This window comes from Ixodes scapularis, unplaced genomic scaffold (assembly GCF_016920785.2).
Source record: "Ixodes scapularis isolate PalLabHiFi unplaced genomic scaffold, ASM1692078v2 PGA_scaffold13__105_contigs__length_92229423, whole genome shotgun sequence".
NCBI lineage: Eukaryota > Metazoa > Arthropoda > Arachnida > Ixodida > Ixodidae > Ixodes > Ixodes scapularis.
This window is the reverse complement of record NW_024609839.1, coordinates 78,397,403-78,411,240: the sequence shown is the minus strand read 5'-3', so window position 1 is coordinate 78,411,240 and position 13,838 is coordinate 78,397,403. Positions and strand designations below refer to the sequence as shown.

The 13,838-nt window shown below is 50.6% G+C and overlaps 1 protein-coding gene across 1 annotated transcript; it reads left to right on the top strand.

The window, feature by feature from the left end:
* The first annotated feature begins 441 nt into the window (after positions 1 to 441).
* On the top strand, positions 442 to 10,932 carry LOC115323853 (indolethylamine N-methyltransferase-like). Its single transcript, XM_029984358.2, has 4 exons — positions 442 to 550; positions 2,297 to 2,460; positions 6,972 to 7,179; positions 10,464 to 10,932. Exons 1-4 carry the CDS (start codon positions 453 to 455, stop codon positions 10,888 to 10,890), a joined length of 897 nt encoding a protein of 298 aa, XP_029840218.2. The 5' UTR covers positions 442 to 452; the 3' UTR covers positions 10,891 to 10,932.
* The last annotated feature ends 2,906 nt before the right edge of the window (positions 10,933 to 13,838 follow it).

The following is a 13,838-nucleotide window of genomic DNA, read 5'->3' as shown; positions in this document are numbered from 1 at the left end:
TCCCCTTGCTTCCTGGTGCAGAATGCATCGTAAAGTTCTAAGGCAGTTTTAAATACCTATCCCCAAGAATTGCTCTTTGTGTTAATTCTGGGTCACATGGTCCCAGTGCACTACCAGATTGCCCGGCGGGGACTCTTTTACTGACCACGCGTGTTATCTTGCTAATATGCATGACCATGCATGTTATCTTGCTCGCTTATTATCGTTCAGCGGCCCCTGGAATGTTTTGGCGGAGTGCCGAAAAAGGCCCGCGTCCATACGGAGCGCGGTCGGCGGCGCAAAACCGCGAAGCTATCGCTGTACTAGCATTACATACCTTAAGTCACGCCATTCTGCGTACGCTCTAGTTTTTAGTGCTGGGATGCCGGCAAATGTAATCAGCGTCTTCATTGGGTCTGCCAGAATGTATAGAACTAATGTTGCCTTGCTTTCCAGAAATAACCACGTCAAGCATGGTTTTGACTATAACCATGAGGGAGGCGCTGAAAGTTACTACTGCCGCCTTGAAATTTGGGAGACGCCATTTGAAGGATGTTTCACCTCAGACAAGGTTAGAACTCGTAACCTCTTTGTATTGTTGCTAGCGAGCAAGATGAGTGTGCAATATCAAGGTGCCACTGCGTAGATGATGGAGTCGTCGAATCAAGGGAAAGGTACACACATTGGTTCCAATGACATGCAGGTTAAGAGTTCAAAGGAACTTTCTCCCGTCCCTCCTCTCTTCAGCAAAGGAAATGCTGGAGAGAAGGTTGCATCCCGTCCAGCGTTTTCTCTGCTAAAGTGGTAAGGGGTGGAACCCCCTGAAATCTTAGCGTCTTACCGACTATAGAAGGTATTTCCTGAAGGCCTGCGAGAACTTTTGGTCTGAACAGCTGATTGTGCTGGGCTTCTGATATGTACACGTGGGGACAAAGTCGTACCGAAATACGGCGACTATGATTGGCCGGCTCCAAGGTCAAGTGCGGCGGCGGCGGCCAATCACGGCGGCCGGATTTCTTACCGACGTTTTCACCAGGTGTCCGGATTAGGGTCCCTACACGGGCTCATTATCTGGGAGTGCCTCAAAGCAACTCCGCTTCATTTTTTCTTTTTTCAGAAAACAGTGCAGTCGTCTTCAGTATCACCTAGGAAGACCACGCGTCAAATATTACGACCTAGTTCTGTCTAAATATTTCTTAAACAGTCCGGCAATTTTTGCAACTCGCCAAGTTGCCGAGACCGGTTGGCTTGAGCGGGCGAATTAAGGCGGAACCAACAGCGCAGTCAAGGCTACGGCGTGGGCGTAGCAAACATTGAGCAGAACGTCATCACCATTGCCCCTTTTTGTTTGTGTTTACTTCTCTGAGGGAGCGCAACGGGTGACATCAGCAACGTTTCCTCTCAGCTCTCAACGGTGTCCGCGTGATTGGCGTAACGCGTCTGCGCAGTGCGATTCTTGGGAACCGTCCGGCCGTCTCGCCGTGGTACCGCCTTTACCGCTGTCTCCCGCGTCACAATTGCCTCGTCGTCTCACCGTTTGTGATTACTGTCTCTCGGAGTTTCGTTCACACTACGGACACGACGTCCGCAGACTTACGCCGCAGCTGTGTAGACGTCGCCGAATGTCGTAGACACCAAAACGGGGTGAAGAGTGCGGTGCAGAAGACATTTGCGCTTGGTGCACACTCCCGCCCCGGTCTGCCCGTCGGTGCGTGTAGAATCACGTGACATCTCGTACCACATGACATTCATATTATTGGTGGCCGAGGCCAATGTTGCCGAACGGAATTAAAGCTTCAGTTTCGATTTATCTTCTTGTCTAAAAATTAGATTTAACAATACATATCCTATTTTTTGGGAAGCAAATGACGTAGTGTCGTTTGCTAGTGATTTTTAATGAGAAATCACTCATTATCACGAAGTCTTTGTAATTGAGCGAAGTTTCCCTTTAAGGTGAGCAACGGAGTTGGAGACTCTCTTGTGCACGCGACACGCACCGAAAGTATAGGGCACAGTCATCCAGGAAAGCGGTGATTTCAGCCGCCATGGGTTACCTTTACGTAACTAAACCTGATTCTGAGCCACTGAACTTGGGAACATTGAATACGTAGAAATTACAGGCGGTATGTATAAAAAGTAACAAACGGTGAATATCGGTTGTGACTTTTGTCATGCAACGTCGCCTCGAAACGTACGCACGCCGCTGAACGTCACTCTACAAGAAGGAAAAGAAGGTTTAATTCTAATACTCTAACTGTTCAATGCCACCAGAAAGTCAAGAAGAGTGTGGCTTAACCCTTTCATCTTTCGCTTTCAGGAGTTACAGTTCAAACACGCTGGGAATCATGGAATCATCCCATGCTCTGAGGGCTGCTTACAAAGCGCACTTCCTGGCACGGGCCTACGTTGAAGCTTATGGTGTTAAAACCGGAGAAGTTTCTACTTTCCAAGTGGAAGAAGTTCACCGCATTTTTCAATCGGGTAAATTGTGTTTCAGCATTCGCTATGCTAATTAATCTATGTCCAAGAGTGGTGCATACCTCCCGAGATAACCGATGGAAGAGCAAGTGGATTTTACTTTTTATTTGTGTGCGTGCTTGCGCGCGCGCGCGTGTGTGTGTGTGTGTGTGTGTGTGTGTGAGCGCACTAAACGTTGTCTTCACAAACTAGCAACACCGACTTTGGGGGTGCCAGAGTCCTTATTATCTATGGTATTTTAATTAGGAAGTTGGTGAACCGTGTCCGGCCATGTAGAATGTGTGTTGTGTGCCTCTTTCGTTAGCCGGAAGTCAGCCCGAATGGCAGTCTGGTGTCTTAGCTGTAAATGAGCTATTTAGCCAGTGCAGTACCACTGCTCATCCAGATCGAAACGGGCAGGGTTGGAGATTGAACCCAGGATCCCTGACGGCGAACGCCGCTTGCCGGAGCTCTAAACTTGAACTTGCGCGGCTGCGAGCGATGAGAAATAGAACTTTCCGGAAATTCCCACCAGGCCTGTGGTCGAAAGCGGCGGGGACCCCTCTGCCTACGTTTCTACCGCTCCTTGTTTTCATGGGCATCCCGCACGCGCCGTACATCGGAAGGCCGTTGTGCGTCCAAACGACGATGGGAGACGCTGCGTGTTTCCGGAATGGTTTATCTAGCGGGCTCCACGGGTGCGCGCACAGAAGAGCAGGTTCCAGTGCACCTGATTTGATCGCAATTAGGTCGCTGCCCTGATGTTTTTGCAGTTGGCAGCTGTTGTACACCCCGTTCCCCTTTACGTCCGGTCGCAGCGGATGCAACGCGCCATCGCAGCCAATCCAAGGCCGTGCGGGTTTCCTGTGACCTTCGAGAAGAACCGCCGAGACGCGTGGCGCAAAAGCAAAGCTGGATCGGCCGCTGGGATGGCTCGTTCGCTGCGGCCGAACGTGAAAGCCCATACCTTTGAACGCGTTTGAGTGCGGTCGCTTGCGGTACGACGCGCGCAGTCCCGCAACGCTCTGTAGCGCTCGACCAATTAGAAGCAAAGAAAGGAGAGGAGGGTCACGTGTTCGCTCGCGCCACTCGACGAGGCGTATCCGGTTCTCTGCCCGCGGAACTTGCTTGTTCGTAGCAGCAAACACAGCTGCGTCGAAACGCAGTCGATCGCAGTCAAGAGCAGATGAGAACGAGCTCTCCTCGCTTGCTGCACACTGGCAGTGAGCGAAATCTACGGCAACACGTCGGACACCGGCGTCAGCGCCGACTTGGCAGATTTTGGGACGATTCTGCTGGCTTTCACGACTTCTGTCAAGCTTGAACCGTCGCAGCCTTGGAGAAACTGTTTTCCGTAGTTCCCACCATCCTTCGAACGCGGAACCGGATGAGCGTTGCTGCCGGGCTTCTGATTGGTCTTCTGCAACGCAACGCTTTGGAAAGTTGAGCCAGGTTCTGCTCTCTTAAAGCACCGTTCGCACACTTGCAACCGAGTACGACCGAGAGAGACAAGACCGCTTTCTAAGCCTCTTGCGACGGCGGACGACCAGATGCGCTGCTGCGGACAACAGGTCCTCCACCGTGGCAAGAGGCTTAAAAACCGGTCTTGTCTATCTCCGTCGTACTCGGTTGCAGGTGTGTGAACGGCGCTTGGAGACCTGCTCGACCGCACGCTTCTGTCCAGCAAGCGGCCGCTTTCTGCCGCGAGGACGCCGTTCCGCGCTCAAAGCGGTCAAGCAGAAATGTGCGTGTGGACCTTGCAGAAACACTGAAATAAAGAAAATTAAGTTTTCAAGGCGCTTACGTAAAACACGCATTAAAAATAATTCCACGAAAAAAAGGTACCGCAATTTTTACGCTGCAGTACGCTGTAGTAAAGTGGTAATCTGAGCTAGTTGGTACACCGCTAAGATTATAAACAGCGCACGAAACGTCGAAGGAAGGGAAAGGGACAGTAGAGGCGGAACAGAAAGCGTCAGTTCTGCTGTCCCTTCCTCATCCTCCGACGTTGTGTGCGCTGTTTATTCTTAGTAGTTAGCACTGCGGTACGCAATTTAGGTGGAGGTTACCGACCCACACAAGGCACCACGTATACAGAGCAGTGGCCTCGCCAATGGTTTTACTGCGGTTGATCAAACGGCATTTCATCGAAACGCATTTTAAGAAACTGGCTCGTTTGATTCAACTTTGGTTTATAGAGACAGCGAAGCCTCAGTTTAGAGAAATGCCGTTTATCAAAAAGAAGACCGTGCTTAAAAAGAGGCTCCCTTCGTGCGTGTGCTTTAGCGCGTGCTTTGGCGTGTGCTTTAATGATGCACAGCAGTGATGCACAGGAGGCTGTGCCCATGATTATCTTGACCATGCGCTAGGGCTGACAAAGCACGGGGCACGCGCTGAATTCAAGACATTGTAAAGACTCGTTCAGACAGTTGCGTCGTTGAGCACAGCGCCCATACCCAGTGGCTCGTCGTCGCCATAGCAACAGCTCGACGTAAGCAGTGAAACGCGACTGTGAACGAGCTTTTAGAATGTCTTGAATTCAACGCGGGCCCTGTGCATTAACCCCAGCGCGCGGCCACGATAATCATGGGCATAGCCTCCTGTATACTCTATGCCTGTCGAACGGAGGAAAATACATTGGGGGCAGCCGTCCGAGAAGTTGCGCGCCGCCGCCGTTGCTTCAGGATGGGGGCGCCACCTTCGTTGGGGCAGGATAGATAGCCTCCTAGATTAAAGAGAGGGTACACCTGAAACTTGAACAGACCATTTGGAGCGTTTGCAATGTAATGGCGAACACCTCCTGCGGCGATTGGTCGCCAGTAGAAATGCGCTGCGTTTGCGTGTAGAGAGAGGAGGAAAGCAGGAAGTAAGCTAGGAGTAGACGTTAGCAGACGATCAACGCTTTGGTCACCCTCTCGCAGCTCGTATTAAAAACGCTGCCCATAAACCACGTGACTACGATCGAGCTGTTGGAAACTCTCTCTCTAATACAGGCTCTCAGGAGGCTACCGCCGGGGCTTTGGGTGGGACGCGTCGTCTGCTCGTGCACTAGAGACCTTGGATTAGTGTTTCGAACTGCTCGATCGGGAACAGCTTTGACCTTGAGCGCCATGGTGGCTACCGTGACGAAGCATCTGCGTGGCTGTGCTTTTCTTTGCGTTTTATTTCTGAGGCGCGTGCTTGATGACGTAGTTTTATGAACATCTTTTGGGGCCAACGCCGACGGCTTTTTGCGTAATGGGACAAGTAAGGCTTTCGGCTTAATAAGGTCGAAAATAAATGTGCTCTCAGCTGGCGTGCTGGATATAAAGTATTTGACGACGTGTTACGCCGATAAGGGTGGACTTAGCTTATGCCACAAACACTTGTGTCCTATTATCGCTTGTACTATTGAGATCGCCATAAGATATTCGTAGACTTGTCGGTATATTAAACTCAAAAGTGCCTGGGTCACCAGGTTTTTCGTCGGTAACTTCAGCTTCATCTCTCGGCCGGGCGAAAAAAATTGCGCGGACGATCACTCGACGTGATACGAATGGACAGCAGCAGCTGGTGTGACATTATGAGAATATTGCGTCATGATTTACTTGATATTCCGGTGATGCCGCGTCATGTGGTTTCTCACGTAAGCCATAACCGATCACACACAGAACAGCTAGAGGCAGGCACGTTCTCGCGGACGTGCTGCACAATTTGTTTGGTCACACCATTGCTGTCCATGTTTCGCTCGATAACGTTCTCTTCTACGTGCCGCCTCACGTTTACGTACATCATGATTTCGACGTCGAATGCGTTACACCCAGCGTGAGACCGTCGGTGCCTACACATCGGTGAATTCTCAGTCACGGACGCGTTTACGCCGTCAAGCAACCGCTATCTGCTCCGCTGTATACTCTAAAAAAGGGTGTAGTTGGTACACCCATAGAGGGTGTAGGTACTGCCACATATACAACACCCATAAAGGTGTACCAGTACATCTCCAAGACGATGTGCATACATACACCTCTTTAAAGTCACCTGTGCACCCTTTTATACACCTTCAGAATTCAGGGGTGCACAAATACACTCCATATTGTGTTGTGTAACTACTCCTTTCTTACACCGTCACTCTCATTTCGGTGTACAGATACACCCCAGTTTATGGTGCACAAGTACTCCCTTCTCTGCACCCACGTAATTTCTTGGGAGTAAACATACACCCACCAGCAGTGTTTACTATTACACCGATGTTTACACCCACCCCGCTCGTTCCCTCGGCGATCTAAGGCTTGCCTGCAAATCCTTGGATCGCCGAAGGAACGGTCGACCAAAAGCGAGAAAAAAACGACTCTTACGCCCTCTTTGTATCGGGCGGGGCCGCTATTCTGTATCCCACCCCGGCAATTCCTAATGTGGACTCGTGAATTTACATGATGAGCACGAAACACGGCATGTGTGTGGGATGCTTCTTTATTATAGAATCGCAGAGAAACGATAAGTAAGCGATTGCTCGCCACGAAGCTGGGTCGATAAAAACTCTGGTCTGCTTTCCATAGGTCTTGTTCAGGGTGGGACTCTGGTGGAAGTGGGCAGCGGTCCTTTGGTCTGGTGCTCGCTCTTGGCTTCCAGACGATTCAGGCACATCGTACTGAGCGACTTACTCGAAAACAACAGGCTTGAGATCAACAAGTGGCTCAACAAGGATGAAGATGCCGTCGACTGGACCTTCCGTGCCGAGCAAGTTGCTGCATTGGAGGGATACAGGTATAGTTATGCAATAGGATGTTTTCCCGTGACGTCATTCTGTAATTTTGTCGTTAGGTAAGTAAGTGAGGCTGTGTTTTATTTATTAGAAGAAGAAAGAGAGAGAGAGAGGCGGGTTCTTTGACCTTCGTAATTTGTTGCGGGAAGGAAAGTGGTTGGGGAAGGGAGTTAAATTCATTTGGTAATCCCAGCCGACTTAATGTATAGTCGACGAGCGAGTCTAAGATGGCCTTCCTGTGTTCGGGCACGCCCTCTGGGAGGATCCAGTCTCTATGATGGTTACGTGTGTTACGTGTCAGCGCTATGAGACCTATTGCCCTCTGTGTACTACCGATTCGATGATGTAAGATGCATCTTAGGAATGCTTACCTTCGGCATGCTACAGCCCAAGTAGCGCAAAGTGGGCTTTGAGCTCTAAAAGGAAAACCGTCGTGGGTCCCATTTGGTCAGCCCACCTGGTTGCCTCGGGGGACCCACAGATGGCCCACTTGGGCAGCCCATATGGGCCCTCCTTGTGGGACCGACAGTGGACCTACTTGAGCAGCCCACGAGGGCCTCCCTTGTGTGGCCTACAGGGGACCTAGGTGGGCAGCCCACAAGGGCTTCCCACCCACAGTGGGATAACCCACATGACCCGCGGGAGCCGCACCTCATTCGGGGTCGTTTCATCACTCCCCAGATGATTTTAAACCCTTTATCATTTCATCATTCTCCAGACTATGTGGGATCTATTATCATTCTCTGTCATGTGGGGTATTGTACTGTATTCTATTTGGGCATGCTTTAACGTTACCCCTGGCACTGTGCCTCACTTCGTGCGAGACACGTGTCATTTGCCCCTTACTTCTCTCTAACTCACAACATGCGTACACTATAAAGGGTTTGATGCTGTATCTCTACAATGTAAACGTAATTGTGCTGTGTGTTTTCTTAGACCAGGGGGATGCAAGCAGTCAAGAAATGCAGACCGGCTTGGTGTTATCTGGTGTTTTCACGTGTGCACACCAGACAAGCCTAGCGTGTTTTGTTGGCGTCGCCAGACCAAAGTTATTAAATCAATCAGTTGACAAACTCCGCGGAAAGGCTGAGTTCGAAAACTGTACTTCTCTGTTGCCTGCACTTGAGCAAGTATGGGCAGATGGCGTTCCGAGTGCCACCAGCGACAGAACTTTTAGGGCAACGCATAAGGTTGCTTTTGAACGACGTGCTTTTTGCGCAAACTCCTACGCGCAGATTATGTTTGGCATAAAAACCACAACATACTTACTTTCCACAGCCCCAAGTAGCATAAGTATGCTTTGAAAGGGAGGGGGGGGGGGGTGACGTGGGGACCACTTGGGCATCCCACCGTCGGTCTTCAAAGTCGGGCCCAAGTGGAACTCACTTGGGCAGCACACCTGAGCTGCCTCGGGAGACCCACAGGGGGTCTATTGTGGAACCCAAAGGGGGTCTACAGGAGCAGACCAGATTGGCCCCCCTAGTGGGGCCCTCAGGGGGCCTAGGGGGGGCAGCCGATATGGGACCTCCTCGTTATACTCCGCGTTGCTCCGCAATGCGCAAATCGTCCGCTTCCAAGTCGCACGTCGCGCTGATGTCTCTGGAGATCGCTCACCGTGAGACCGGTGCACACTGCTCACCGTGAGAAGGAAACGACAAGCTGAACACGGAAAAAACACGTCTTTATCTGAGCTGGAGCAGTAACCGAACTCTGGGCCCAGCGCGCGCTTTCTCTTTGAGGCGCGCACAAGTTACAGAACTCGTCATGGCCAGTGCCCTTCCTAGTATATAGGTCCACATTTGCACACCCGAATGACGCGTCCCCAGCCCATCACATGGCGGAACAGTTAGGCGGTGCCAGCATATCTAAAAATGGCACCGCGTACTCACACGGACCGCCACTGACTCAGAGGCGTCTTGGTCGTGGTGAAATTGCGAGGATAAAAGGGAACTATTTCTTTCAGTCTTGCCTTCGCTAAGCTTGATGATGTGCGCGTGAACGTAGTTTTGCCTTTTGGCAAGCCTGTAATTGCACGCACGTGCCCGCTCAAGCAGAGACATGGCTGCGGCTACATGACCTGCTTGGAATCGTCTGAAGAGAATTTAGTAGTACCTATAGTAGAATCTTGATCGAAAAATAAAAAGTGAACCAGTCATGTTTCCGACTGATTCGCTGTCATTTCTTTGTGCAGTCTTTTGGGTTATTACACGCTATCTTATGGGGGTTGGTAATTGCGCTTTCTTTACTTACTTTTGTGGAGGTGGTACACCCAATTTAGGGCGTACTGGGAAGTCCTAACACCCTAATAAAACGGTGTACTGCAGAATCACACCTTAATTTAAGGGTGTTCGGAATAACGCCTTCATTTAGGGGTGTTAGGAATAACGCCCTTCTCTTTGGGTGTTTCGCTACACCAAGGAGGGTGCTAGTTATAGGACAGTCCATTTACGCCTTAAAGGGTGTAATGATGTTTAGTGTGTACGGTGGGGCAAGATCAAGCGCGTGCTTAGCTTCTTTCGCAGTGCTTTTTAATGCGAAAGCGTAAACGGGTCCCATGAAGCGAACCGGCGTTAACAGCTTTTAAAGCGGCGCCAAACGGCACCTAAGCTCCCCTGTCCCAAAGGAGCGAACCCTGTCGTCTGTAGCAGTGATCTGATGGACAGGCTCCCATTGGCTGGCGCGCGTCATAGTTTCAAGGAACGAGGCTCCCATTGGCTCTCGCGTGGCGTAGTTTCAAGAACCCTCTCAATGGCGTCGCAGCGGCCCGGCCGCCGGTAAGAGGGAGCGGCTGGCCGCTGAGCCCGCAGAGCCCGCGCGGGCAGACTCCTGAGTGGCTGCACGGCCGAGCTCAGCGCGGCCGGGCCACTTCACGAGAGAGCGCACTCGGCCGTCGGCCGCATCCTCGACATTAGCGAAACGTGGCCGTCCACGCCATTACGCCGCAGACGAACTAAGGGAGCGGAAGAACGACATTCATGCTTTAGAATTCACAACTCATAAGAAGTGCTGAGGTGTCCTCGGAATTTTTTTGATGGGCGAAAAGTGAAGGAAAACGAAAAGTTCAACATAAGGACCTAAAGAGAATGGCACGTTCCCTCCAAAGTATATCTTGAAGAGCCTTACGTAGACAGCGCGTTTTTGTAACGCCCACATGAGCCCAAACTCAATGTGCCAGAAAGGGAACCCCCAAACTTGCATACTGTCGATTTCTCTGCAAGTATGTCAGAGTGTTATCCGCCATAGCCGCACCTAACTCGTTCACCTCCTCTACCATCTTCTCTTACAGGGACGTCAAGAGTGGGGCGTTAGAAATACAAGAGCGTGCACGGTCCTCCATCCGCAAGGTGGTTCCATGCGACGTCCTTGAATCCGGAGTCCTTCCGGAGGAACACAGAGAAGTCTTCGACGTCGTTTTTTCCGGCGGCTGCCTGGAATCGGCCACAACAGACCACGAATCATTCCGATACGCCGTTTGCAACGTGGGAACACTCGCCAAACCCGGCGGTCTGCTTGTTCTGGTGGGCGTGGGTGGTACAAAGAGCTATCCGGTGGGAACCGCCGCCTTTGCTCAGGCAAACGTCACCGAAAACGTGATCAAACAATCCGTGAGAGATGCCGGCTTCCAGATGCAAATATACCGTACCAAGCATCATGAGGTTCTTTTAGGATTACCTGGACTCTTCACATTTGTCCTGGCGGCCCGAAAATCCTGAGTCGGCTCCTGGCCGTCCGGCCTCCCCCTCCCCCTCCCCCCTCCCTCCCCCCCCCCCCCCCCCCTTAGTGCAGAATAAAAGCTGTCAGCGCCACGGCTTTTTTTAGCCCCCCCCCTCTCCCAGGAAGGTCGCGACCCCCGCTTTCCGCACCTCAGTTCTAACTCGCACCATACGTGCCCGGGAAAATAAAGTTATGACACTGTATATCTACAATGTAAACGTAATTATTGTGCTGTGTGTTTCTTCAGACAGCAGGAACTCAGCCAAAAAAAAAAAAATCCACCAGACAGGTGTGGCGTTGGTGTTTTCGCGTGCGAATACCAGAAAAGCCTAGCGCATTCTGTTGCGGCCGCCAGACCAATGTTCTTGACTCTATAAGTACTTGTAGTTGGGCTAGTTGGCGAACGTTGGAAATCAAGGTGTAAGGCGCAAAAATCTATAAGTTGACAAGCTCCATGGAACAGCAGCATTTGGAAATTGGGACTTCTCTGGTGCCTGCACTTGAACAGGTACTGGCGGATAGCGTTCCTATAGTGCCACAAACGACAGTACCTCTACGGGCAAGCAAGGTTGTTTTCCAACGATGCTCTTTTTGCGCACTTTGTTTGCCATAAAAGAAAAATTAAAGACGTTTACAATTCTCTGTAATGCTGAATTAGAGCGCAGCTCTTGAGGAGGAGGAAGGGAGGGTATGCCCCTCCTCACCTCCTTCTCTCATGCTCTCCTCCCAATAAGCGAGAAATTTTCGCTAAATTTCGCGCTAAATTTAGCGAAAGTTTCCCTGCTAAATTTGGCGGGAAATTGACCCACGTTTTCGCGGTATGTTTAGCCGAAAATTTAGTAAAAAATTTTCCGTTGAATTTAACGAGGAAACTGAATTGGTGTTGAGGTCCCGTGACGTCAATTTTACCGCTAAATATAGCGGAAAAGTTTTCCGCTAATTTTCACGTGACGTCACAATCAATCGCGTGACGTCACGTGCGAGTAAAATTTTCCCGTTAAATTTATTGGGGTAAAATTTTCCCGCTATATTTAGCAGGAAACTTTTTCGCTAAGTTTAGCCGGGATATTTTTCCCGCCAAATTTAGTGGGAAAATTTTACCTTCGTGACGTCTTTATAAGAAACCTTCCATAATGCAACGCGCGGTTACGCCGACGGCGACGCCGCTCACCCCGGAAACAAGTGTTTAAAAGCTGCGCTAAAAAAAGAGAGAATGACGATGGCTTGTTTGCGCTTCCAGTGTCGCGAAATGTTATGAGACAAGGGTGTGTGCATGTGGAATCTACAGGGTTCCACCAATATTGTCGCGCGTCACCGCGCGCTCCGTAATGTAATGCAAAAAAAGTGACGTCACACATGTGTTCAAGGCGCTTGATGCACATAGTGACATCGCGCATGTGCCCAGGGCAGTTGATAGTGTAGGGCCGACACTGATTTCCATCATCACTGCTGTGTCAGGACCGGGCTTGGCCTCTATATCTCCGCACCGCATAAGCAAGTCAGCAAATCGTGCTCGAATTCCACACAACAGGGCAAAACTGGTCCGTAGGCAAGCAGCAAGAAAGACAAAGGTTGTTGCTACGGTAATTGAAGATAGCGTTTTCTTACCTGTGCAATGAACACGAAGTGGTCAACGACAGTCACATTGGCGATGCCACCGTGCCCACAGGGAAGTGCAAAAATTGGTTTGCTTTTTATGTTTATACAGCCTTGATGGAGATGCGCCTCAACGGGTAATCGGTCTCTTAGCTGTAGATGAGAAATTTAGCCAGCGCAGTACAACCGCTAACCTGGGTTTTTTAACGTGCATCACGCAGTATTGATCACACGAACGCGTGCCGGTACGAAACTCATCCAGATCGAAACGGGCGGGGGCGGCGGGGATCGAACCCAGGAAGTTCCCAGCGCAAGCTTTTGCTCAAAGCTCTGAGACAGGGAAGTTCAGATCGCGGATGATCTTTTATACTTGGTAGCGCTGGCTGGATGGAAAGATGGATGGTATAAAGGCTATACCCTTTGTAACGGGCGGCAGCTTGCGCGACCTAGCCTAACATTTTTCATCATCCCTTCTTTCTTTTTTTTTTTTACAGTGATTCCATTGTTTTTTTTTTTTTATTTGTATTCTTTACCCTTCCTTTGATCTTTTCCACCAATCTTCTAATCTCCTCTTAGTTACCGCAATTCCTCCCCGCAGGGGGCACCTGTGAACGCAGGTGTTTGGAGAGTGGCGTCTCCACGGACCCCGAGCCATGCGGGTTCGCCCGCCCACGTCTGACTGTGCGTGGCTTTCTCGTGTCTGGGGAAAAAGACATCCTGGTGGTTGAGCCGAGCCCGGGGTAGGTTTGAACCCTTCGGGGCCCCCCGGGTGAGGCAATACACCACTTCGGCCCCCGCTTCTCATAGACGGGAGTCCTGGTAAGGCCCGGCCAGGATGATTCAGTCTAGTCGCACTCCTTCTACTATCCCCTCCCTTCTTTCACCTTTGCCTTCTCCTTCTTTTCACTCTTCTCATTTCTCTTCTTTCCTTTTCAACTCCTTTGGCGGCAAGGGCTAACCTTGGGTGGTGACAGATACTCTCGTCCAGATCCACACTTGGTTATAGTTTCTGGGTAGCGCTAATAGAGTAATGCTTCCAGCAAAGCCATATTTGTTATGGGGTGTTACCTACTCCCTCGCTGGGCTCCGTGGTGGGCGGCGCGCCACAGATTCCGAAAACCCTTTGCCTTTTTATGGCGCCACTCTCTTCTCTACCCCGAGCAGAGCCTCCCCCGAAAAGGGTTCGCCCCGCTCCCCCTACTTTTGAAAAAGCTAATGAACCTGAAAAATATCCTCGATTTCTTGTAGTTCACTCTACAAGTGACACTGTGCTTTTGTCAAAAGTTTCTCCCTTTGTCATGCAAAGCATCTAGAACAAGTGGTCGGAAAATGTTATAAGGCAAAGAAGCTT